The sequence below is a fragment of the Ranitomeya variabilis genome, chromosome 7 (assembly GCF_051348905.1).
Source record: "Ranitomeya variabilis isolate aRanVar5 chromosome 7, aRanVar5.hap1, whole genome shotgun sequence".
NCBI classification, from domain to species: domain Eukaryota; kingdom Metazoa; phylum Chordata; class Amphibia; order Anura; family Dendrobatidae; genus Ranitomeya; species Ranitomeya variabilis.
In genome coordinates, this window is record NC_135238.1 from 12,428,181 (window position 1) to 12,455,164 (window position 26,984).

Sequence of the window (26,984 nt, forward strand, 5' to 3'; positions counted from 1 at the left end):
GGTGTGAAATATCGGATTGTACTGACCTGAAAAACGCCTGACACTTACATTAAGTTCGTCTGACTTTGCAGGAACAAAATCGGACCGATTTTAAAATAACTAATGTGACTCCGGCCTAAGCGTATGTTTCCACGTTCAGGATTGCATCAGGCTTTGGTCAGGATTTTATGCAGGTAAAATCCTGACCAAAACTGCACCTGAGGTCACTGACAGGTCACCTGCGGTGTACCTGCGTGTTTTGCTCATAGTAGCAACATGCTGCGTTTAGAAAAAACGCACAACGCATGCGTTTTCGCGGCAAAAACGCATGCGTTTTTAAACGCATAGTGGAGTCTGGATTTCATGAAATCCCATCCACTATGCTGTAACATCTGGACGCTGCGTTTTTGACGCTGCGGAAAAACGCAGCGTCAAAAACGCAGCGTTTCCTGAACGTGGAAACATACCCTAAAAAATGCTGTTTTCCCAAATAGGAAATAGAAAGTGAAAGCTGTTTGGGAAGTGTCGGCCTCCACTTTGTGCTGGATCATAGCTGCCATGTGAAGGAGACAATGGAGAAAATCTGGTAATTTCGGTAAATCACAACCCGGGATCAGCGAGGAGTTACAGGCGTGATCTGTGAATTAGGAGAAGATCTGTGAGGCCATGAAGGGCTTCCTCTGCCTCCTGCTCCTCGGCCTCTCAGGTCAGTGCTTCCCCTTTCTCTTCACATGAAGGTTTACGAGAACAAACCCCAATAATTTATCTCTGGACAGATGCGGTCGGATCACGTTTCCTATCGAACGGCGACGTCCGTATTACATTATATTACACGGATTCTGGATCTGCCTTCCTAACACACCGAGAACCGTAATAAGACGGATGTGATGGTTTGGGTGTGATTCTGCTTTAACTGTTTATGGTTTGGATGTTCCTGTGATTTTATGGCTGACGTTACATAATTCCCATGTTTAGAGTGAAGAGGATAATATAAGGAGGGGCTGATAACCAGAAGTAAAGGTCCCACACTAAGGTGAAGTTCACACGGGGCGTTTTTGCTGCTTTTTTATGCTAATTTTCAGCTGCGTTTTACAGGATCAGCAAAGCCTATGAGATTTCAGAAATCTCATGCACACACATTGTTTTTTTGTCATCATTTTTTTGGGCTTTGCATGTTTTTTTTTTTACATACTGTACAGTATGTCACTTCTTTCTTCATTTTTTCAGCGTTTTTCATCCATTGACTGGAATGGTTGGTGAAAAACACTGAAAAAATGCACTAAAAACGCAAGTATCACGTTTTGTTGCGTTTTTTTGTGCCACAACCTGATTCTATGGAATAGGACTTTGTTTTTCAACACTAAACATTATCGGCATGCACAAGAGACAAATCTAGCATGCCAAAACCACTACGAAAATACAAAAAAACAAACAAACAAGGAAAACTTGATTTTTTTCTGCAGCTTTCCTGCCAAGAGATCAGATTTTGTTGCAGAAAAAAATATGCTGAAAAAAAACACCCAGTATGAACTTACCATCAGAAAGTATTTACAGGTCAGTGATACTAATAATATCGGAATAATCATTATTCTCTAGCCCCAACATATTCCGCAGCACTGTACAACTCAGAGGGGACTTGTACAGACAATAGCAGACATTACAGGAAAACACCAGAGGACTGAGGACCAGAGCAACAATCTATGAGATAATGGGGGGCACAAAGGTAGAAAAGTGCTTGTCATGTGCGGTCCGGCCATCAATATAACACATAAATAGGGATATTCAAATAACGCTGCATAAATCAGTCATCAGACAGAATCTGGTAAGTACAAAGTGCTACTGAGTGCGGAAGCAGATTGGTGCGCACCCCTGATCCAATAATATAAATAGTATAAAATGTATGACTGGAACATACAAAACCACAAACACATAAAAACAATTAAAACACATTTACAACATGGTGATCGGCCAACACCCCGAACGCTCGAGACCTGGCATCCCGTATCAAGATACACATATGCAGCGAGAGTCAACAATAAATAATTAACAATCAGTAATAAATGCAGAGTCAGGGACTGATATGTGAGGTTAGTCCCAGAGTATGAAAAATAACCTCCCTCCAAAAAACAGCCCTCACAATATGTCTATAAGGTGCATGTAGTGGCCCCACAAATCTGGGGAAAGATTGGACCACAGAAATCCCTGTATACAGGTTATATACAGTGGGTACAGAAAGTATTCAGACCCCTTTACATTTTTCACTCTTTTTTTCATTGCAGCCATTTGGTAAATTCAAAGAAAGTTAATTTTTTTCTCATTAATGTTCACTCTGTACCCCATCTTGTCTGAAAAAAACCCAGAAATGTAGAAATTTTTGCAAATGTATTAAAAAATAAAAACTGAACTATCACATGGTCATAAGTCTTCAGACCCTTTGCTCAGTATTGAGTAGAAGCACCCTTTGAGCTAGTACAGCCATGAGTCCTCTTGGGAATGATGCCACAAGTGTTTCACACCTGGATTTGGGGATCCTCGGCCATTCTTTCTTGAAGATCCTCTCCAGTTCCGTCAGGTTGGATGGTGAATGTTGGTGGACGCCATTTTCAGGTCTCTCCAGAGATGCTCAATTGGGTTTAGGTCAGGGCTCTGGCTGGGCCGGTCAGGAATGGTCACAGAGTTGTACCGAAGCCACTCCTTTGTTATTTTAGCTGTGTGCTTAGGGTCATTGTCTGGTTGGAAGGTGAACCTTTGGCCAAGTCTGAGGTCCAAAGCACTCTGGAAGAGGTTTTCATCCAGGATATATCTGTACTTGGCCGCATTCATGTTTCCTTTAATGGCAACCAGTCGTCCTGTCCCTGCAGCTGATAAACACCCCCATAGCATGATGCTGCCACCACCATGTTTCACTGTTGGGATTGTATTGGGCAGGAGATGAGCAGTGCCTGGTTTTCTCCACACATACCGCTTAGATTTATTACCAGAAAGGTCTATCTTCGTCTCATCAGACCAGAGAATCTTATTTCTCATAGTCTGGGAGTCCTTCATGTGTTTTTTAGCAAACTCTATGTCGGCTTTCCTATGTCTTGCACTGAGGAGAACCTTCCTTCGGGCCACTCTGCCATAAACCCATACAAGATAGCTTCATCAGTAAAAGTATGTGTTAAGAGACACTATGAGACACGGAATATGTCATTAATTTGTGTATATATAATGGACTATATCTGTTATTGTCCACAGTGTCATCACTAAAGCTGACCGGACCATCCACAAATGCTGCCAGGCTGGGATCTGACACTTGGGTTCCTTGTTTGTTCACAGTGGACAATCCTCCTGTAGATCTCAATCATCTCACAATATTCTGGCACTTTCTAGATAAGGAAATCCTGAGCTATAACAAAACTGTGAGGACAAATTCTTCTAGATATTCCCTGAGCACAGAAGAATTACTAACCGGGGCAGCTAATCTGACTATTTCTGATATAAGAATATCTGATGGTGGAAGATACAAGTGCTCAGTGATCTATAACTCGGAGAGGAGGGAGAAGAGGCTCTGGTTGGACGTTGGAGGTGAGTCCTCGATAACAGAGTTGAATCAGAAATAACTAACTGCACTCACCCAATTAAGTAGGACTGTTTTGTACTCATATAAAACATCGAAAGGGCATCATTAAACTTTTGCACCCTTCTAATATCTTAGGCTCATGGTGCTTTACCCGACATGGTCCCTCCTGGGGTCAGTATTTGTTTTTCTTTCTCTTTTTTATTCTCCCTTGGTTATTTTTTCTCCAGGGGTTACTCTTCCAAGTAATCTGCTGGCAGCCTGTATTTTCTCCTTGCTCCTTGTATGGGGCCCTTTATTTCTTTCTGGACAGGGTGGAAGGTCCTGCTGTTGGGGTGAGCTCCTAGACCTATAGTTTCACCTGTGCTTGCCTACAATACTTTTCTTTTTGTTGGCCTTAATTCACAACCTCCACACAGGGGTTGCCATGCAATATCCAACTGTTTCAGGCCACAGCTTCACGCCTCCTGACGAAGATCGGCGAAACGCGCGTTGAGGCGGCAGGTTTTGGATCTCAGGCTGAATACCGCATATAGGTAACCCCTTTCTTTTTCCCCCATGCAGCATCTTAATATCTTTGCTCTAATTGGCAGTATGCACTTTAATTTTTGATCTTTCCCTACCTGGCACACTCTGCACTTTTGCAAACAATTTTGGATAGCACTTTATCTTTACAGATACTATGGTGGGCTTTTTCAATAAGGGAGCCTGATGGCTCGTTTCAGTGTAGCAGAACCATATTTTAGTAATATATGTATTGCACTTATATTATATTATATTATTGGTACAATGCTGTTTCTTGGCTAGCATAGTATTGTGTTATTTATTTCACAATACGGGGTTATTTGAAATTTTCATGCGGTTCACCTGTTATTATCCTTTAGTCCTGCTTGGTTAGTAATTACTCTGCTTTGCATTTTATTTAATAAATATTTTGGAATATACTCCTTGGGTTTCTGTTTATATTCAGTTTCCTCGGTTGTGCTATAATCTATTCCTGTCCTAGCTTTTTTTGCACTCCACAAGTCTCAAGCCTGAATATCTACCTGCTTCCCTGCCACCACCATCATTGAGGGACCTAGTCTTGCGGTTATACGGCTCCATACCTCCTGGGTACCAGTAGCTGCTCTTCTAAACTCATTTTTGCTTCTTTCCATAGACAAAATATTTTTACTTGGGAAATCCACCCTCCAGAACCTCCACAATGGCAGTCATCACTTATTTAGTGTGATCACAATTTGACAAATGATTGCTATGCATTTAGCCAGGCTCCTTATGTGTACAGTACCTTAACCCTCCCATCTGCCCAAAATAACTTGGCATCCCCTCAGGATTTCACCCGATTGGTGAAATCTTTGACCCAGGCTATAAGTTCCCAATCAGTAGAGTTTCTGGAGTGTTTATATCACCTAAATGTGTTCTTCAGCCACTTTTGACATGTTGCTTGAACAGGCTTCCTCTCCTAACTGCAGACTTTCTCTCACAAGAGAGAAAAGGTCTCTTCCCACCAGTCTGCTTCATCATTTCAGGAATATTCCCCAGACAGAGCTATTGCAGACAAGACCATTTCTCCTACTACCCAGCCCAAATACTTGGGTAACATCTCAGACTTAATCTCAAGCAGGATTCTTAGCTGCTCTTCATCTAGGAGGACCTTATTCTGGCAGTGGGAGACTCACTCCAGGTTAAGTATGACTTTGCCTCTTCTTACTGACTGGCAATTTCCTTTTGTAAGTATCATTGACAACAGGTGTCTTTTCCCAACCACGCAGACTATGATGATCTCCTCACCGAGGAATGAAAGTATGTCTTCTTCTAAGCCGTCTGAGGTACTTTTCACCATTGAGAAGGAATTAGTGACCAATGTCACCACTTTTCAGCTGCAGTCTCCATCTTCTGCCCTACTTTCTCTTTGACCTGGGTCAGCGAGGCCAATAATAATAATAATAATAATAATAATAATAATTTTATTTATATAGCGCCAACATATTCCGCAGCGCTTTACAACTTATAGAGGGGACTTATACAGACAACAGACATTACAGCATAACAGAAATCACAGTTCAAAACAGATACCAGGAGGAATGAGGGCCCTGCTGCTCGCAAGCTTACAATCTATGAGGAAAAGGGGAGACACGAGAGGTGGATGGTAACAATTGCTTTAGTTATTTGGACCAGCCATAGTGTAAGGCTCGGGTGTTCATGTAAAGCTGCATGAACCAGTTATCAGCCTAAGTATGTAACAGTACAGACACAGAGGCTATTAACTGCATAAAGTGTATGAGAACATGATGGAGGAACCTGATTATGTTGTTGTTTTTTATTAATAGGCCACACAGGGATAATTAGGTTAATGCGTTGAGGCGGTAGGCCAATCTGAACAAATGAGTTTTTAGTGCACGCTTAAAACTGTGGGGATTGGGGATTAATTGTATTAACCTAGGTAGTGCATTCCAAAGAATCGGCGCCGCACGTGTAAAGTCTTGGAGATGGGAGTGGGAGGTTCTGATTATTGAGGATGCTAACCTGAGGTCATTAGCAGAGCGGAGGGCACGGGTAGGTTGGTAGACTGAGACCAGAGAGGAGATGTAGGGTGGTGATGAGCCATGGAGTGCTTTGTGGATGAGGGTAGTAGTTTTGTACTGGATTCTGGATTGGATGGGTAGCCAGTGTAATGACTGGCACAAGGTAGAGGCATCGGTGTAACGGTTGGCGAGGAATATGATCCTGGCAGCAGCATTCAGGACAGATTGGAGCGGGGAGAGTCTGGTAAAAGGTAGGCCAATTAGTAGAGAGTTACAATAGTCCAGACGAGAATGAATAAGTGAGACAGTAAGAGTTTTTGCAGAGTCGAAAGTAAGAAAAGGGCGAATTCTGGAAATGTTTTTGAGATGCAGATAAGAAGAGCGAGCCAGTGATCGGATGTGGGGGGTGAATGAAAGCTCGGAATCAAGGATGACTCCAAGGCAGCGGGCATGTTGCTTTGGAGTAATGGTGGAACCGCACACAGAGATGGCAATGTCGGGCAAAGGTAGGTTTGTAGAGGGAGAGAACACGAGGAGTTCAGTTTTTGACAGGTTCAGTTTCAGATAGAGGGAGGACATGATGTTAGAGACAGCGGTAAGACAATCACTGGTGTTTTCTAAAAAGGTCGGCGTGATAACAGGAGAAGAGGTATATAATTGGGTGTCGTCAGCATAGAGATGGTACTGGAAACCAAATCTACTGATTGTTTGTCCAATAGGGGCAGTATACAAAGAGAAGAGGAGGGGGCCTAGGACTGATCCTTGAGGAACCCCAACAGTAAGGGGAAGGTGAGAGGAGGAGGAACCAGCAAAACAAACAGTGAAGGATCGGCCAGAGAGGAGGAGAACCAAGAGAGAACGGTGTCCTTGAGGCCGATGGAGCGGAGCATAGTGAGGAGGAGCTGATGATCCACAGTGTCGAATGCTGCGGAGAGATCCAAGAGAATTAGCATGGAATAGTGACCATTAGCTTTAGCTGTTAGTAGGTCATTAGAGACTTTAGTGAGGGCAGTTTCAGTAGAGTGTAAAGAGCGGAAACCAGATTGAAGAGGGTCGAGAAGAGAATTATCTGAGAGATAGCGGGTAAGACGGGAGTGGACCAGGCGTTCCAGGAGTTTAGAGATGAAGGGAAGATTAGAGACAGGTCTATAATTAGCGGCACAATTTTGATCGAGGGAGGGCTTTTTAAGTAGTGGATGTATGATGGCATGCTTAAATGAGGAGGGAAAAATACCGGAAGTGAGGGAAAGGTTGAATATTTTTGTTAGGTGAGAGGTGACAGCCGGGGAAAGGGACTGGAGGAGATGCGACGGAATGGGGTCGCTGGTGCAAGTGGTCGGGCGAGAAGATGCAAGGAGCCTGCTTACTTCTTCTTCTGTAACTGGTTCAAAGTCAGAGAGTGAACTAGATGCAGTGGGGGAGGGAGGACAGTGCTTGGTATGAAGAGATTGGGAAATGATTTCCTGTCGAATGTGGTCAATTTTTTCTTTGAAGTAATTGGCCAGATCGTCAGCGTGGAGATCTGTGGTTGGGGCCTGCTCTCTTGGGTTGAGTAGGGACCGGAAAGTGTCAAAGAGACGTTTAGGGTTATTGGACAGCGAGGTGATGAGGGTGTTGAAATAGGTTTGTTTGGAGAGGTGAAGGGCAGAGTTGTATGTTTTTAACATGAACTTATAATGGATGAAATCTTCGGGCAGATTAGATTTTCTCCACAGACGTTCGGCGCACCTGGAGCACCGCTGCAGGAAACGTGTTTGCAGCGTGTGCCACGGTTGTCGCCGTCTGTGCCGAGTTGTTCTATGTATAGGAGGTGCAGCTTCTTCCAGGGCACTTTGCAGGGTTTCATTGTAATGCTTCAGAGCAGAATCAGGACAAGAGATGGAGGAGATTGGGGCCAATGAAGACTGCAAGTTCTTCATAAGTTTCTGGGTGTTAATGGCCTGTATGTTTCTATAAGTGTGGAAAGTGGGGGTGACCTGAGCGGGATGGCAGCTCTTGATAGAGAATGAAAGAAGGTTGTGGTCAGAGAGCGGGAGAGGGGAGTTTGTGAAATCATCCAGTGAGCAAAGCCGGGAGAAGACCAAATCAAGGGAGTTTCCATCATCATGTGTTGGAGAGTTAGTATGCTGCGAGAGGCCGAAAGAGGAGGTTAGAGATAAAAGGTGAGAAGCAGATGGGGAGAGGGGAGAAGCAATTGGGATATTGAAATCACCCATGATGAGGGTGGGGGTGTCATAAGAGAGAAAGTGTGGAAGCCAGGTGGCAAAATGATCCAGGAACTGGTGAGAGGGGCCAGGAGGACGATACACCACCGCCACTCGCATGGAGAAGGGGATGTAGAGTCTGACAGCATGGACCTCAAAGGAAGGGAATACAAGTGAGGGTACTTGGGGGATAACTTGGAAGGTACATTTGGGTGAAAGGAGCAGACCAACGCCTCCACCTGCTCTGTTGTCTGATCTTGGGGTATGAGAAAAGTGTAGTCCACCAAATGAGAGAGCAGCAGCAGCGGTGGTGTCTGACTGCTGGATCCAGGTTTCAGTAAGAGCCAGGAGATTAAGAGAGTTAGAAAGGAAGAAGTCATGAATGAAGGAGAGTTTATTACACACAGAGCGAGAATTCCAAAGAGCACAATTGAAAGAGACAGAAGGCATGCATGGAATATTAATAAGGTTAGAGGGGTTTCTGGGTGTAGCAGTTGGGAGGTTTGACTGGCTATAACATGGGGGGCCGGGGTTCGGAGAGATGTCTCCAGCAACTAGGAGAAGGAGGATAGAAAGAGTGAGCAGATGGTTAAGTGATTTGTGAGAGCGTCTCTTGTGTTGGATGGTGGGACTGAATGGATCTGCGCTGTTAAGCAATGTGAACAGAGCATGAGTGCTATACATAGGAGAGGCCAGGACAGAGGGGCCAATATGGATGGAGTGGAAAGAGTTGATGCAAGGATGGTGAATGTGAGTGAAAGCAGCAGCCATGATATAGATTATACAAATACATATGGTGAGTATTTGCTGTGTGCCAACTGAATAGGGAATAGATTTTGATTGTCTTACCTGTCTCCTGCCCTGTCTAACTGCCATGTTATAACTGCTGAATACTTAGAAAAAAAAGTACTTTGAAAAAAAAAATGTACACGAATAATAGTGCACGAATGCCCCCTGCATGAATGCTTCCCCAAGCTATATCTACATTTATAGGTGGCCAGCTCTTAGATCTCACTTTTTTTTTTTTTTTTTTTTTTTTTTTGGTCTTCCCCCCTCTCGTTACCAATCAATCTAACTCAATTGAGACAGCAGGGCACAATAAATGTAGTGATCAGATAAACAAATGTCCAGGTCTACATGGATCATAAACCCCTTTGAAAAACAGTTATGCGAACTCTTGGCATAAGGACAAGTACAGTACAATAGTAAGGACAATGCAGTCTGGACCAGCAGTTTCATGGGGTTTATCATTCTGGCACCCCCATAAAAAGATTTTCTTGCCGTCTCCTCTCTATTATTTCATGCCTCTATATTCCTTTGTGACTCTTTGAGTTAGCATAACTTGTAGACTTAAGTTACAGTTAAAACTGTGGCTGAAAACTATTTGGCTCATAACCTTGGTCCGTCGACCCTTTCTTACCTTTCAGCTCTCTGGACAGCTCCTTGTTAATTCAGCTGTCAGTACCTGTGTTGTTCCAGATTGGCTCCACCCCGTCATTTCATGATTGAACATCCTATACAAGCCTGGGACTACAAGTCCTCACTTGCAAGATTATTTCACTCCCAGCTGTTAGTCTAGGCCTCTCACCTGTGACTGCTTCTCCATCATCATTATCATACTGCTGTTCTAGTGTACCGATCTCTGTCTATCCACTTCCTACTCTACCTGCCACTCCTCCATATCATACTGCTGTTCCCGAGTACCAATCTCTGTCTATCCACTACCTACTCTACCTGCCACTCCTCCATATCATACTGCTGTTCTAGTGTACCGATCTCTGTCTATCCACTACCTACTCTACCTGCCACTCCTCCATATCAAACTGCTGTTCCCGAGTACTGATCTGTCTATCCACTACCTCCTCTACCTGCCACTCCTCCATATCATACTGCTGTTCCCGAGTACCGATCTGTCTATCCACTTCCTCCTCTACCTGCCACTCCTCCATATCATACTGCTGTTCCCGAGTACCGATCTGTCTATCCACTACCTATTCTACCTGCCGCTTCTCCATATCATACTGCTGTTCCCGAGTACCGATCTGTCTATCCACTACCTACTCTACCTGCCACTCCTCCATATCATACTGCTGTTCCCGAGTACCGATCTCTGGCTATCCATTACCTACTCTACCTGCCGCTTCTCCATATCATACTGCTGTTCCCGAGTACCGATCTGTCTATCCACTACCTATTCTACCTGCCGCTCTTCCAAATCATACTGCTGTTCCCGAGTACCGATCTGTCTATCCACTACCTATTCTACCTGCCGCTCTTCCAAATCATACTGCTGTTCCCGAGTACCGATCTGACTATCCACTACCTACTCTACCTGCCACTCCTCCATATCATACTGCTGTTCCTGAGTACCGATCTGTCTATCCACTACCTATTCTACCTGCCGCTCTTCCATGTTATATACACACAGTCCTAATTCCACCAATTTATTCTGCTATGTACAAATATAAGGAACATATGTAAGCGTAATGGAATTCAACAAGACTAGCTTGCCTATGCAATAAAAACTGTATTTGAGCCTGAAAAGACACTTGTAGGACCTGGCAAGAAGCATGAACAAGGCCCAGATGGTGCTGACTTGTAGCTATGAGTTACTGTCGGCACTGAAGAACCAGCTCGGATTTTGATAGAGGAGAGCAGGGGCAGATGGTAGAAGGTAGATGTGGACTGTCGGGTTGAAAATTTTACCCATGATTTTTGTTACACTTGTAGCAGATTATGAAAGAAAAACTCCAGCGCCATCTTTTCTATCATCCATCCAGCTTTCGGACTTATGTTGATACATTAATGATGTTTTATTCTTGCGTTTTTCAGTTCCTCCACAGGTGACAATCACAGATAGAACAGTTGTAGTGAACGAGGAGAGTGTCCTGCGCTGCTCCGCCACTGGATTCTTCCCCATAGACATTGAGGTTAAATGGTTCAGGGGCTCAGAGAGGCTGAGCGATGTAATTGTGGATCAACCTCAGAAGAACCCGGACAGAACCTACAGTGTGAACAGCACCGTGACCATCACACCCACTGAGGAGGACCGAGAGCAGAACTTCTCATGTAGAGTCCGACATTTTCATCTTACTGATCCTCGCCAAGTACACTTCCAGCTAATATATGAGGGTAAGCTACTATTACTATCTCTTTCTCCACATATCGATATCGGGTGTTTCAGTGACTTTTATGTTGTGTTTTTAGCCACTATTTATTGATAGTGGTTTTCAGAATTATTTCTTCCAAACTACAATTTTTAACGTTATTTCAGTAAAAAAATTATCATTTCAATTTCTTAGTTATAAACTACATTTCCACAAGACGTGCCATGAAGGATTGATGGGTAGTGCTGTCACCTATGGAACCATTAGGGGAGAAATAAGAAAGGGAAAAGGGTCCACGTCACTCATTCTCAGATTAGATTTGTCTAGAAGTACAATGGATTCCATGGCCGCTCCTCATGGCCGTTATTAATCTGTCGATATGGGGTAAAAGTTTCCACTTAAATGTCTAAAGTTGGAATTAATTCTAGTTTCAGCTTTAGTTAATCTTGGATCTCAATCCCAATTATCTTATTCTAGCCCACACTACAGATTGAGGATCAGTAGATCTTATTTTTAAAAAGATCTGTCATAGGTTAATAGTGGCCAGATTTTGTTTTTGTTCTTATTTCATTCCTGCTGCTTCCCTGAGGAACCCAATTTTTTTTTTTTTAGTAAACTCACCATTCGGTTGCAGAGATATGGGCCTTTTTATTTAGGCACTGATTTTTTATAGGCCACACTGTGATAATGCAGAACAGCCAAAAGACACGCCCCTGAGGAACAGTATGGTGGATTTATAAGGAAAAACAAATAGAAATGGAATACACAGGGGAGTAACAAAAATAAAATATGTGAAAACTGTCCACTTCTGCCCTGGTCACTGGTCCTTTGACTTGATATTATTTTGATAAACTCAAATTTTAACAAGAAGGTATAAATAATAAATGGGAGCTCTGTCTCCACTTCTCACTGAATCTGGCTGAGAAGGCTGAGTACAAGGTGCGGATATAAGTGATGGATGGGTGTAATGTAATAAGCGTGAGTGGATATGTAATTATACTTGCAAATTCCAGACTTGGAAACAGCAAAACTTTGCAAATTGTAAAGGATAGCTCAGACAACCATCCACTTAGGGATCCAACAGCCTTGACGAGGCAACACACTAACTAACCAGCTAATTAGGGAACCTGGGCAGCAGATTAATTAGGATATGTGCACACGCTGCGGATTTTGCAGCAGATCCGCAGCGTTTCCCATGAGTTTACAGTACAATGTAAACCTATGGGAAACCAAATCCGCAGTGCACATGCTGCGGAAACGCAACGGTTTATTTTCCGCAGCATGTCAATTCTTTGTGCGGATTCCGCTGCGGGTTTGCACCTGCTCCAATAGAAATCTGCAGGTGAAAACCCGCAGAGGAAACCGCAAAAGAAACTGCGATAAATTCGCAGTAAAAACCGCAGCGGTTTTTCACTGCGGATTTTGCAAATCCGCTGCGGTAAATTCCACAATGGAATCCGCAGCCTGTGCACATGGACTTAGAGCGCTTACTGGGTAGCTAATCAGGAACCTTTGTCCTATTTAAAGGGAGTCTGCCATGTCCAAAAATGCTTTTTACCTTTAGATATAGAGTAAATCTGCAGGTAAACAGAATTACATTAGTGCCTGACCATCACACTGAAAGCTACAGGGAGGAAATTAACTTATATATGGCAGGACTTGATGCTATTTACCTGCAGATTAACCCTCTACCTGCAGGTAAATGGTGTTTTTGCACTGGACAGTTTTCCTGTAAGATTCCTAGTGATGTAATCTTGTGCCAGTCACATACATAAACAGGGACTGGACCTAAAACTGGGGAATATTTCAGTTCTCTCTTTATTTGACTTACAAATATTTCGGTACTTTACCCACTTTATAATTTATATCCATTTTCATATTAAAGATTTCATACTGTTGCATTATGTTTTCGCAAACATGTGTAGCTGGTTTATTTTTTAATTAAAAGTTACATTTTATTGGGGACATTTTTTTGTTTCTCACCATATAGTGTTCTGTAATGTGAACAGGGATTATATTGGTCTTCAAAGTGTAAATATCAGAGAGGTCCTTAGTTTCTGATAAGGGGGTCAGGGCACAGTCTGACTGTAGAAGCCCATGTTTAGCTGATGGTCCCATTATAGTCTGGGAAAGCAATTATTATGTGTGCGACATTATCAGGTTATGGCTGTTTGACCAGTACGTTAAAAACGTTAAAAAATTGGTAATGACAGTTTGGCCATTAAGAGCAAAGCATAATAGCTTTAAATAGAGGATTACATAAGAGAAATGTACAACAAATATTTACGAAATTACTGTTGGCCATATTGGGTTTTCCCGCCTTTACAATGTAATGACTTATCGATAAAATATTCCATCATATCTGATACTCTGGGGTCCAACTACCAAGACCTCTAAGATCCTTATTATAATGTGATGACATATCCGAACCTTATGCCAACATTAAAATTCCCTTCGATACTGACTCTGTAGAAGTCTTCTCTCTATAGTTATTTATTCTTCCATTTCTGCAGACAGAAGCTCGGCCGGGATCATCACCGCCTGTTCTATCGTTGTGCTTATACTGGTAATTATCACTGGTGTTCTGTGGTGGAAACTAAAACTGGGGAGAAAAGGTAATGTAATCAGGATATGATTATTTACTGTTTAATCTACATGTCCACATTAAACACATGGAAATCCATGCTGCCATGTTATGTTATTTCCCAGTTTGATGTAGTTTTATCATTTTATGCTGTTTTATAGTTATTGGACCATTCATAGTACATGACATTGTGGGACCTCCTAAGCTGATTGATGGAGAGGAGGCCGTCCTGTGCTACACAGTGGATAACGCCCCCGAGGATCTGTGTGTGACCTGGCTGATAAGAAGAGCTGGACAGGAGCAGGAGATCCAGACGTCTCAGATGAGAGAACGTTCAGAAGAAGAGGAGAGTTTACTAGATACATCCTATGTGATCAAATCACAAGTGGTGGGACATCAGTATTCATCATCACTGAGCTTCATACCCCATATGGAGAGACATAAAGGTGTGACCTTCATCTGTAGAGGGGTCTCCGGTCACCACAATGATGAGAAGGCGTTTCACTGCAGGATGATTTATGGTGAGATATGACTTTTATATGACCTGACATTCATACAGTTATCAGGTTACTATTCCGAGTGTTGTAAGATCTGGTTAATGAGCCATTTTGAATATTAAAGGGAACCTGTCACCACTTTTCTGTCCTACCAGCAAACAATATTATTTTATTTAGTGTCAACTGTGCATGTCCTAAATACTTATGTAACCCCCTGACTCCCCTTGTATCACCCATAAAAACCTTTTAGATTTCTCCCATGATATATACTAATAGGGTCCGTCCGGTCCAATTGTCGTGGCTTCAGTTCACTCACTCCACCCCTCTCCTCACCTGCTGCACGCAGTCCTTGATGTGGATGACGCAGATTGCTGTGAGATATCGCGCCTGCGCAGTCAGTTTCTCGCACGTGCGCTCTTCTGCTTTGCCCGCAGTTCGACAAAGCATACTGCGCACACGCGAGAAACCATTTGACTGCGGGCGCGATATCTCACAATTTCTACTGACTGTGGCAATACCCCATATGTGGCTGTACAGTACTGCTTAGCCATACAGAAAGACTCGAGAGGAACGGAGCGCTATTTGCCTCCTGAAGCGCAGATTTTCCTAGAACAGTTTGCGGACTCCATATACAGAGCCCCTAATTGCTAGAAGAGCAGAATCCCCCCCCCCTCAAGGGACCCCATTTTGGAAATTATACCCCCTGGAGAATTTATCTACAGATGTAGTGACGATTTTGACTCCATAGGTATTTTCCAGAAACAAGAAGCAATGAATGTTGCTGAGTGAAAATTGCAAACTGCCGTTGTAGTGACCAGTACGTTGTAGTGACCAGTACATTATGCCCAGCCTGTGCTTCTGGGGGCATGCAGCCGTAAGTTAGGCAAGCTCTTATCGCTTCAGAAATGCCAAAAGTGGACGCAATATGTGGATTAGGTACACTGTGGGGCATTTGGATTTGGGAGCGCAGAATTTGCTGAATTTCTTTTGGCGGGTGAGGAGCCATTTCACTTTTCCAGAGCCTTTGTGCTACCAGTAACATGGAAACTCCCTGTATTTCCGCTAACAGATGACAGACCTGAGTGGGGACTTGCTTTTTTTGTGGATTGAGTTGAAGCTTTTAATGGGAACTTTTTCCACAACGTTTTTTTGAAACAAAAAGTCCAGGCTATAATTTTGACTCTTCGGGTGGGGTTTTTCATAGACCTTCAGTTGTGACTTTCTCCTTAAATAAAAAATTATTTCTATAAAGAGAAAATGAGACTACAAATGTCTAATTTGTAGATATTGCTAAAAACAATTTCTATTTAGGGAATACTTAATAATAAGAATATCAAAAGGGAAAGAAACAAATCATTGCAAATATCTGTGACCGTGATAATTCCACTCTTCTGCCACAAAGCTGAATTAAGATAAGGAATATGAAATTCCAACGCTCTGATACAGATTTTAGTAAGAGGGATGGACAGGTTATTTCTAGCCCAGTTTTTCCACAAAAATAAAGTAGCCTTCATAGTTGGTAAACACGGAGTAAAGGATGATGGCTCGATATATTCTGAGGACCCATTGTTGTGACCCCTAAATATGCACCAGGAAGCCCATCATTCACACTTGCCAACAATACCAATTTTGCTTGAACAATCCCAAAAAAACAGACCCCAAGGTTCTCCGGGTGCTTCTATAGGTGGCACTGAAATATCCTCTATGCAGTTTTTTGGGTAAGTGAATTAATTCACTATAATTGGAAAGTAAGATGCGATACGATTTGGACCTTTATAAACGTGGGAATATGTCATTTGGCTTTGCTGGTATACAGGCTGAGGATCTTTCTTTGGCTCATTTTGTAGCAAAACCCAAACTGTCTAAGTCACTAACAAGAAGACGAGTGAGACCTGGAGAAATAAAGTATTTACTCAACTTGGAGAAATTTTATCCACAAAATATCAAGATTGTCTGGACGTGTGGGGTGGAAACGACAGGAGGGGTCGTATCATCCACCGAATCCAAATCCGAGAATCCTGACGGAACCTACAACGTCTCCAGTGAGATCGTTATTCCTGAGGATCAACACGAGGATCCAGGATTCAGAGTGCGAGTGACCTGGGAACATGAATCTATGGAGGAACCAGAATCCCGGGAGCTGAATATCGGAGACTCAGGTGAGAGGAGAGATACAGTTGTGCTCAAAAGTTTACATACCCCCGCAGAATTTTTGCTTTCTTGGCCTTTTGTCAGAGAATATGAATGATAACACCAACACTTTTTCTCCACTCATGGTTAGTGGTTGGGTGAAGCCATTTATTGTCAGACTACTGTGTTTTCTCTTTTTAAATCATACAAGTTTTATGGCGCCCACACTCCTTGTTTGTTATTGAACCAGACAAACTCTAACACTTTCGCAAAAATATTCTTAATATCCTGATGAAGAAATGTCCTTTGTGTACATTTCATTTCTACAACTATTTTCACAAGTATTGCAGAATCTGATCATTTCTAATTCTATTTCCAGGTAAACCCCAGATGTCGACCCCTATAGAGATCACCATGGCCGGTTCATGTAATGTTCAGTTCTCTCTGAATCTACAGAAGTTTTATCCTAAAGATATAAAAATCTCCTGGTGTAGAGAAGATAAGTCTGATAAATATGAAATATCAGCTGTGGAGTCAATCATTGCACAGGACGAGGATCTCACATACGAGGTCACCAGTGTCGTCTGGATTGCTAAATATTTATTCAGAGATCCAGAGATGAAAATCGTTGTAGAGTGGGAACACGAGGGGACGGAGACGTCAGAGAGAAGATCACTGAGTGTCAGAGGTAAAGAGGAAATCTATTATCTATCTATTTATCTATTATCTATCTATCTATTATCTATCTATCTATTATCTTTTATTATCTATCTATCTATCTATCATCTATCTATTTATCTATCTATCTATCTATCTATCTATCTATCTATCTATCTATCTATCTATCTATCCATCTATCTATTCTGTCCCCGGGGCCTGTGGCTGCAAATATGGCTCTGTGAGATGCTGAATCTTTTCACCTTACTTACAATTGGCGACGGTCGCAGATAGCTTAACTCAGCTGCCGGCACACATGTTATGAAGAATCCAGAAGACACTTTTATTTCTTTAAGAATTCTTGTTGAATGCATACAAACAGCAGCAGGTAAAAAAGACTTTCTTCAGACAAGCTGAAAGCACATGTGCCTCTAATGAAGCCAAGATGGAGACTGAGACACAGGGAGAAGAAGAAGGAAGTGACATGACACCCAGCAGAGGGAGACAGAAGGGACAAACTTCATGGAAAGGGAGTATTTCAGCTATGCAAAACACAGGAACACATAGCAACAATAAACAATATGAGAGACAGCAATACAGCATGTAAAATGTACAGGACAGTCTGTAAAATGTCTCATTCATGGGACATAACACTATCTATCTATTAACTATCTATCATTATCTATTTATCATTTATCTATTATCTATCTATCTATCTATTTATCTATTATCTATCATCTATCTATTATCTATATATCATCTATCTATTATCTATAATCTATCTACTATCTATCATTTATTTATCTATATTATTATCTATTTATCTATCTATTATCTATCATCTATCTATTATCTATCTATCATCTATCTATTATCTATCTAATGAATGGTGGGGGGGTTTTCTTGCTGAAAAATGTGTAGCTGTAGTTATTCTTTATGTGAAAGTTGCATAACAAGCCCACTTTCCTAAATTATTATTATTCTGACATATATTACAGATCTTTCCTGGCGCCCACATGTCGGATCTATCAGTGTTCCTGAGCTGGAAGATGGTAAATCAGCCACACTGACCTGTGCTATCTCTGGATATTTCCCGGATCTTCTATCTGTGAATTGGTTCACAAAGAAGGACGGAGATGTGACCGCTCTGCCCAGAACATCATCAAATTCGGATGTAAATTACAAGTTTTCAAATAAGGAGAAGAGACAGGCAGATAACACTTATTCCTGTGAAGCGTCATTGACTTTCACCCCAATAATAAGTTCACATGAAGGATCAGAAATCCTCTGCAGAGTGGAGCATCCCAGCGCGGAGCGTCCCGTAGAGCGGAGCACCGCACCCCTACACATCGGTGAGAGAATATATGGATGAAAACTATAACACAACGACAAGTCACACCATGACACAAGCTGCCCGATGTGGGGCACGGGCCCCATAAATGCTCTCTTGTAGCTTTTGATGTAGCGATTCTGTGATATCTGGTGCAAATCATGAGCGTCAGCTCTGTATCCACTTATAAAGCAGGACATACTGTTCTTATGTCTAGCCACATGTACAACACAAAAACCAGAACATTTAAAGAGGTTTTACCACGATAATAAACGCATATAATGTAAAAGAGCTTGGAAAAACAATACATTTTCTAAGGCTAAGTTCACACTGGGCTTTTTTTTTGCTGCTTTTTTATGCTAATTTTCAGTGTTTTACAGTACCAGCAAAGCCTAAAGGCCCCGTCTCACATAGCGAGATCGCTAGCGAGATCGCTGCTGAGTCACAAGTTTGGTGACACAACAGCGACCTCAGTAGCGATCTCGCTATGTGTGACACGTACCAGCGATCAGGCCCCTGCTGCGAGATCGCTGGTCGTGTCGGAATGGCCTGGACCTTTTTTCGGTCGTTGAGGCCCCGCTGACATTGCTGAATCGGTGTGTGTGACACCGATCCAGCGATGTCTTCACTGGTAACCAGGGTAAACATCGGGTTACTAAGCGCAGGGCCGCGCTTAGTAACCCGATGTTTACCCTGGTTACCAGCGTAAATGTAAAAAAAAACAAACAGTACATACTCGCCTTCTGATGTCCGTCAGGTCCCTTGCCGTCTGCTTCCTGCTCTCACTGACTGCCGGCCGTACAGTGAGAAGTGAGAGCACAGCAGTGACGTCACCGCTGCGCTCTCACTGTACGGCCGGATCTCAGTCAGAGCAGGAAGCGGACGGCAAGGGACCTGGACACCGAAAGGCGAGTATGTACTGTTTGTTTTTTTTGGTAACCAGGGTAAACATCGGGTTACTAAGCGCGGCCCTGCGCTTAGTAACCCGATGTTTACCCTGGTTACCCGGGTGCTGCAGGGGGACTTCGGCATCGTTGAAGACAGTTTCAACGATGCCGAACTCGTTCCCCTGATCGTTGGTCGCTGGGGAGAGCGGTCTGTGTGACAGCTCCCCAGCGACCACACAGCGACTTACCAACGATCACGGCCAGGTCGTATCGCTGGTCGTGATCGTTGGTAAATCGCTTAGTGAGACGGGGCCTTAAGAGATTTCAGAAATCTCATGCACACACATTGCTTTTTTGTCATCAGGATTTTGTGCTTTGCATGTCTTTTTGCACAATGGAGCATGTTTCTGCGTTTTTTTTCAGCGTTTTTAACCCATTGAAATGAATGGTTGGTGAAAAAAACCTTGAAAAAACCCTGAAAAAGTGCAGGTATCAGGATTTGCTGCTTTTTTGTGCCAAAACCTGATTCTACAGAATAAGGCCATGTGCACACGTTCAGGATTTTTCGCGTTTTTTTCGCGTTTTTTCACTATAAAAATGTGATAAAAACGCGAAAAAACGCTTACATATGCCTCCTATTATTTACAGGGTATTCTGAATTTTTTGTGCAAATGTTGCATTTTTTTCCGCAAAAAAATCACATCGTGGAAAAAAAAGCAACATGTTCATTAAAAATGCGGAATTGCGGGGATTCCGCACACCTAGGAGTGCATTGATCTGCTTACTTCCCGCACGGGGCTGTGCACACCATGCGGGAAGTAAGCAGATTATGTGCGGTTGGTACCCAGGGTGGAGAAGAGGAGACTCTCCTCCACGGACTGGGCACCATATAATTGGTAAAAAAAAAGAATTAAAATAAAAAATAGTCATATACTCACCTTCGATGGCCCCGGAGTGTTCCCGCCTCTCACCGCTGCATGCTGCTGCTTCGGTTCCTATAGATGGTGTGGTTCAGGACCTGCAATGACGTCGCTGTCTTGTGATTGGTCGCGTGACCGCTCATGTGACCGCTCACGCGACCAATCACAAGCCGCGACGTCATCGAAGGTCCTGAACCACACCGGCATCTATAGGAACGGACGCCGCCGAGGAGATCGGCTGTCTGCAGAGGGTGAGTATAACCATTTTTTAATTTTTTTTATTATTTTTAAACATTCTATCTTTTACTATAGATGCTGCATAAGCAGCATCTATAGTAAAAAGTTGGTCACACTTGTCAAACACTATGTTTGACAAGTGTGACCAACCTGTCAGTCAGTTTTCCAAGCGATGCTACAGATCGCTTGGAAAACTTTAGCATTCTGCAAGCTAATTAGAATGCTAAAAAAACCGCGAAAAAAACGAAAAAAAAATGCGGATTTCTTGCAGAAAATTTCCGGTTTTCTTCAGGAAATTTCTGCAAGAAATCTGGACGTGTGCACATACCCTAAGACTTTTTTTCCAACACTATACTTTATCAGTATGCACAAGAGAGAAATCTAGCATGCCAAAACCTCAGCAAAAACCGCACAAAAATGCAAGGAAAACTAAGGAAAACATGCTTTGTTTCTGCAGCTTCTTTCCTGTCAAGAGATCAGGTTTTGCTAAAGAAAAAAAATGCTGAAAACGCCCAGTATGAACTTGCCTTAATACTTTTTCAGAATCCCATTACTTTCCTATTAGAGGCTACTGAAATATTCGGACAGTGACAATATAATAATAATAATTTTATTTCTATAGCGCCAACATATTGCGCAGCACTTTACATTTTAGAGGGGACTTGTACAGACAATAGAAGACATTACAGAGTGATAGAAGTTGAGGGGCGGTTCTGCTATCACTCACCCTGCTTCTATCGCCATCACCTGATGCATGGAAATATACATCATGCTAAAACTACTTACCGCACAGCAGGAAACAGATGAAAAATATATTATTTTAATATAAACGACTCCATGTATAGGTAAACTATAGGCATAGGAATTGATGCCATTGAGTGAAAAAAATGTTGGCCACTTTTACTGCGTGTCTCCGAGTGTGGCTTCCCACTTGATTTATAGTCTATGGACTGTGCTCAGCATTTTACAGCAGTTCTGCAATAAATGCAACGGAGGTGGAGCATACGCACCTCTGCTCCACTCAGGACAGGGCTGCAAAGCCACATTCTTTGGGTTCCTGAGAATCCTGACAGTATGTGATGCACAAGCTGTGAGGATTCAGAAGTCTGGAGTCACAAAAAGTTACTGCAGAACTTTCATCACAAACCTCGACAACTCGTTTAATAATAAAATTAAGCACTATAGCGCGACCAAACCTAACAGCATGTAATATGCTCAATGTCGGGATTTGGCTCTGCTTGCCGGTTACAGCAGTCATCACGTGATCACTTATGATCACACACTGAGTAGCTTCTCGTCCTGCTTTTCTCAATGAAACCCTGGGCTGCAGGATTTCACTGAATACTAAAAGAATTCTGAAGAGCGAATCGTCCGCACTGTAGGTGTGAAAATCGCATATCAGCGATCACATGATTATTTATTATTATGCTTTTGCATAATAATTGCAAGTGGGGGGCACGCAAGCGTCACAGAAGCAAAGCGTCACGAAGATAAGCGTCGTGATACAACAGTTATTTCATGGCACAGAACTAACACCCATCTTCTCTCTTCACACAGGTATTCACTCCCTCTGCTTGCTGTCCTCTGCATTTCATTCAAATGGTGCAACTTCCTACCTCTGATAGCTGTATCATCTGCTGCAATAGACTCTAATGGTATTCACTCCCTCTGCTTGCTGTCTCCTGTCTGTCATCTGCAACTCTAGTATCTAGCAACATATTTTAATGTGCCTGCATAATGACTGGTATAATTCATTTGTTGCACTGTATGTTTTACTTGCTGTTTGATGTATATCCATGACTGGTCACTCTAGATACAATCTCTGTGAAGGTGTCATAGCATATAGATGTTGCCAGCCACAATGTGTTTGATCATTTAATCACCCCCTGGTGTGCTGGCCCCAGCTGCCAAATTATCCCCACCCTGGTCCCACAATCCATCTCTTCTGACCCCACAGTCTGGACTATAAATGTAGAACCATCCTTAAGGGGGTACGCAAGTGGGGGGCACGCAAGCGTCACGAAGATAAGCGTCGTGATACAGCAGTTATTTCATGGCAGTTAGTCAGGGCAGGAGTCAGGTAACCCACACTCTGCACTCCCTTCTATCAAGGTGCTTTATTCCTATCCTCCTATGCTCCCTTGCAATCCACATTCACCGCCCAATCCCCCCTCCACCACGACTCATACACATCAGCTCCTCACTGCTTCCATCTCCCATGTACAGCTCCCATGCACTTCTCACCTTCCTGAAAAACCTCAGCCCATCTTACCCAAACACACTGCACAAAAAAACTTCAAACGCTTCAAAAAACTACTTGCTTTTTATCTTGTTACTCCTACTGATTTCGGGGGACATATCCCCAAACCCCGGTCCCCCATCCCCCAACCTCAACCGCTACCCTATCTCATATCAAAACCATACTAACCTTATTAATATTACTTGCACTCCCTCACCTCTCCCTTTCAATTGTGCCCTTTGGAATCCACGGTCTGTATGTAACAAGCTCCCTTTCCTGCACAACTACTTTCTGAACAACTCTCTCAATCTGTTGGCCCTCACTGAAACCTGGATCCAGGACTCTGACACTGTCTCCCCTGCTGCCATTTCCCATGGTGGCTTACAATTCTCCCATTCCCCAAGACCCACTAACAGACCTGGTGGTGGAGTCGGCATACTCTTGTCCCCCCAATGCACGTTCCAGCTTATACCCCCAGTTTCTTCACTTTCATTCCCTTCTTTTGAGGTCCACACCATCAGGCTCTTCCGTCCCCTCTCCCTCAGAGTAGCGGTCATATACCGGCCCCCAGGCTCACCCACCCACTTCCTGGACCACTTCTCAGCCTGGCTGCCGCACTTCATGTCCTCAGAACTACCAACCCTTATACTGGGAGACTTCAACATTCCCATTAACAGCCCCACGTCCACATCTGCATCCCAGCTTCTATCACTAACCACTTCTCTCGGCCTCTCACAGCTCTCAACCTCTGAAACACACAAAGACGGTAACACCCTGGACCTGGTCTTTGTCCGGCTCTGTTCAATCTCCCACCTAGACAACTCACCACTTCCCCTCTCTGACCACAACATTCTCTCCTTCACGCTCATAAATCCACGCCCACCCCAGCACTCTCCTACCTACCACACACTCAGAAATCTACAAGCCATTAACCCTCATACACTTTCAGACTCCTTACACTCATCACTGTCCCCAATCTCCTCTTTTTCCTGTCCTGATCTGGCAGTACATCACTACAATGACACTCTTAGAAGCACCCTAGACCAAGTAGCTCCCCTCACCTTCAGAACCTCCAAACACAGAGTGAAACAGCCGTGGCTCACATCGCAAACCCGATTTCTCCAGCGATGCTCTAGGTGTGCTGAACGCTTATGGAGGAAAACTCGCACCCCAGAAGACTTCATACACTTCAAATTTATGTTAAGGACCTATAACTCTGCCCTTCACCTTGCCAAACAGTCCTACTACACCACCCTGATCTCCTCACTATCCAACAACCCCAAGAAACTTTTTAACACCTTTCACTCCCTCCTCAGGCCAAAAGCACAAGACCCTATCACAGACATTTGTGCTGATGACCTGGCCTCCCACTTTATAGAGAAAATAGACAATATCCGTCAGGAAATCCACTCCCAGACACCAAGTGCAATGACTCCCATTCCTCCCTGCATCTCCCCTGGCTCACTCTCCACATTCGATCCCATCACAGAAGAAGAAGTCTCCATGCTTCTCTCCTCTTCTCGTCCGAGTACATGCACCACTGACCCCATTCCCTCACACCTCCTCCAGTCTCTCTCTCCAGTCGTCACAATTCACCTAACTACAATTTTTAATCTCTCCCTTACCTCTGGCATTTTTCCCTCCTCCTTCAAACACTCTATCATTACTCCATTACTAAAAAAACCCACCCTTGACCCATCATGCACAAATAACTACAGACCAGTCTCCAATCTCCCCTTCATCTCAAAACTCCTGGAGCGCCTAGTCTACTCCCACCTTACCCGTTACCTCTCCACTCATTCCCTTCTAGACCCTTCACAGTCTGGTTTCCGCGCCCTACATTCGACAGAAACTGCACTCATCAAGGTGACCAATGACCTTCTGACAGCAAAATGTAACGGTGACCACTCTCTGCTCATTCTCCTCGATCTTTCTGCAGCTTTCGACACTGTTGACCACCCTCTCCTACTCTCTAGGCTCCAGTCACTAGGCATTAAGGACACTGCTCTTTCCTGGTTCTCTTCCTATCTTTCTGAACGCTCCTTCAGTGTTCTGTTCTCTGGCTCCACTTCATCTCCTCTTCCTCTCACTGTCGGGGTACCTCAGGGCTCAGTCCTTGGCCCCCTTCTCTTCTCCCTCTACACGGCCCCAATTGGACAGACCATCAGCAGATTTGGTTTTCAGTACCATCTTTATGCTGATGACACACAACTATACACGTCATCCCCTGACCTTACCCCCGCTGTACTACAGAACGCCACTGACTGTCTGTCTGCAGTCTCCAACATCATGTCCGCTCTCTATCTGAAACTCAACCTCTCCAAAACTGAACTTCTTCTGCTCCCGCCTTCTACTAACCTCCCTAAATCTGACATTTCACTCTCCGTGGGTGGCACCATAATAACACCCCGGCAGCAGGCACGCTGTCTGAGTGTTATGTTTGACTCCAATCTCTCCTTCACCTCCCACATACAATCTCTTGCCTGCTCGTGCCGCTTACACCTAAAGAACATCTCTAGAATCCGCCCTTTTCTCACCATGGAGACAACAAAAACTCTCACTGTCGCCCTAATCCACTCCCGTCTGGACTACTGCAATGCTCTATTAATTGGCCTCCCCCTCACTCGACTTTCCCCTCTCCAGTCTATCCTTAATGCAGCAGCCAGGGTCGTCCATCTGGCTAATCGTTACTCGGACGTGTCCGCTCTTCGCCAGTCGTTACACTGGCTGCCCATTCATTACAGGATACAATTCAAAGTACTTGTTCTCACCCACAAAGCTCTTCACAGTGCGGCACCCCCTTACATCTCCTCCCTCATTTCTGTCTATCGGCCTAACCGACCTCTGCGCTCTGCAAATGACTTTCGACTAACCTCTGCACTAATCCGTACCTCCCACTCCCGACTCCAAGACTTCTCCCGTGCTGCGCCAATCCTCTGGAATGCTCTACCCCAAGACATTAGGACTAGGGTTGAGCGACTTTTGCTTTTTTAGGATCGAGTTGGGTTTTGTGAAACCCGACCTTCTCAAAAGTAGGATCGTGTGAAATCGGCCGATTCTACTGTAAAGTCGGGTTCCGGTCCCGGAACACGAAACCCAATGCAAGTCAATGTGCATTCATTCATATCTCTCTCTCTCTCTCTCTCTCTCTCTCTCTCTCTCTCTCTCTCTCTCTAAATCACTGCAGCCCAAACGGTAATATGGCTCTATGACGCTGCAGAAACCGGGCCGGAACCTATGTCATCACGCTGCCCACAATTAATTGGCTGAAAAAATGGCGGGGAAGGCGTCATTCAAAACGCGACTTTGGCGCCAAGATCGCGTACCGCATGGCCGACCCCACGCTGGGATCGGGTCGGGTTTTATGAGACGCCGACTTTGCCAAAAGTCGGCGACTTATGAAAATGACCGATCCGTTTCGCTCAACCCTAATTAGGACCATCCACAACTTGCATAGTTTTAGGCGCTCGCTCAAAACACATTTGTTCAGAGCGGCCTATCACGTTCCCTAATCAAACTCATTTTATGTTTTTGTGCGTGTGTAGCCCATTCACTACTTCCATCTACCCCCTGAAGATGGCTGGACCATCATTGTGAATACACCATTGTAAATACACACCTGTGCTTTGTATCTCCCCACCTCATTGTAGATTGTAAGCTCTCACGAGCAGGGTTGTCTTATTTTGTCTTATTTTTGCTTTATTACTGTATTGTTAACGTTGTTACCTATGACTGTTGTGTTTGAAACTGTTAAACTGTAAAGCGCTGCGGAATATGTTGGCGCTATATAAATAAAGATTATTATTATTATTATTATTATTATATATAGATCTTATTCCTCAGCGCTTTACAGACATTATCATCGCTGTCCCCGATGGGGCTCACAATCTAGATTCCCTATCAATATGTCTTTGGAATGTGGGAGGAAACCCACGCAATCACAGGGAGAAGATACAAACTCCTTGCAGATGTTGTCCAAGGTGGGATTTGAACCCAGAACTCCAGCGCTGCAATGCTAACCACTGAGCCACCGTGCTGCCCTGATGAATACTAGGTGGGGGTGCCAGAAAACCTAAATCCACCTCTATTTTAGCATCCACTTTCTTCATTGCTAAATTAGAAAAAAATG

The 26,984-nt window shown here is 43.7% G+C and overlaps 1 protein-coding gene across 1 annotated transcript; it reads left to right on the forward strand.

Moving 5' to 3' along the window:
* Positions 1–548: 548 nt before the first annotated feature.
* On the forward strand, positions 549–18,614 carry LOC143785348 (uncharacterized). The gene is made up of 8 exons (XM_077274110.1): positions 549–685; positions 3,217–3,546; positions 11,100–11,399; positions 13,888–13,989; positions 14,120–14,479; positions 16,303–16,614; positions 16,965–17,273; positions 18,241–18,614. Exons 1-8 carry the CDS (start codon positions 646–648, stop codon positions 18,612–18,614), a joined length of 2,127 nt encoding a protein of 708 aa, XP_077130225.1. The 5' UTR covers positions 549–645.
* The last annotated feature ends 8,370 nt before the right edge of the window (positions 18,615–26,984 follow it).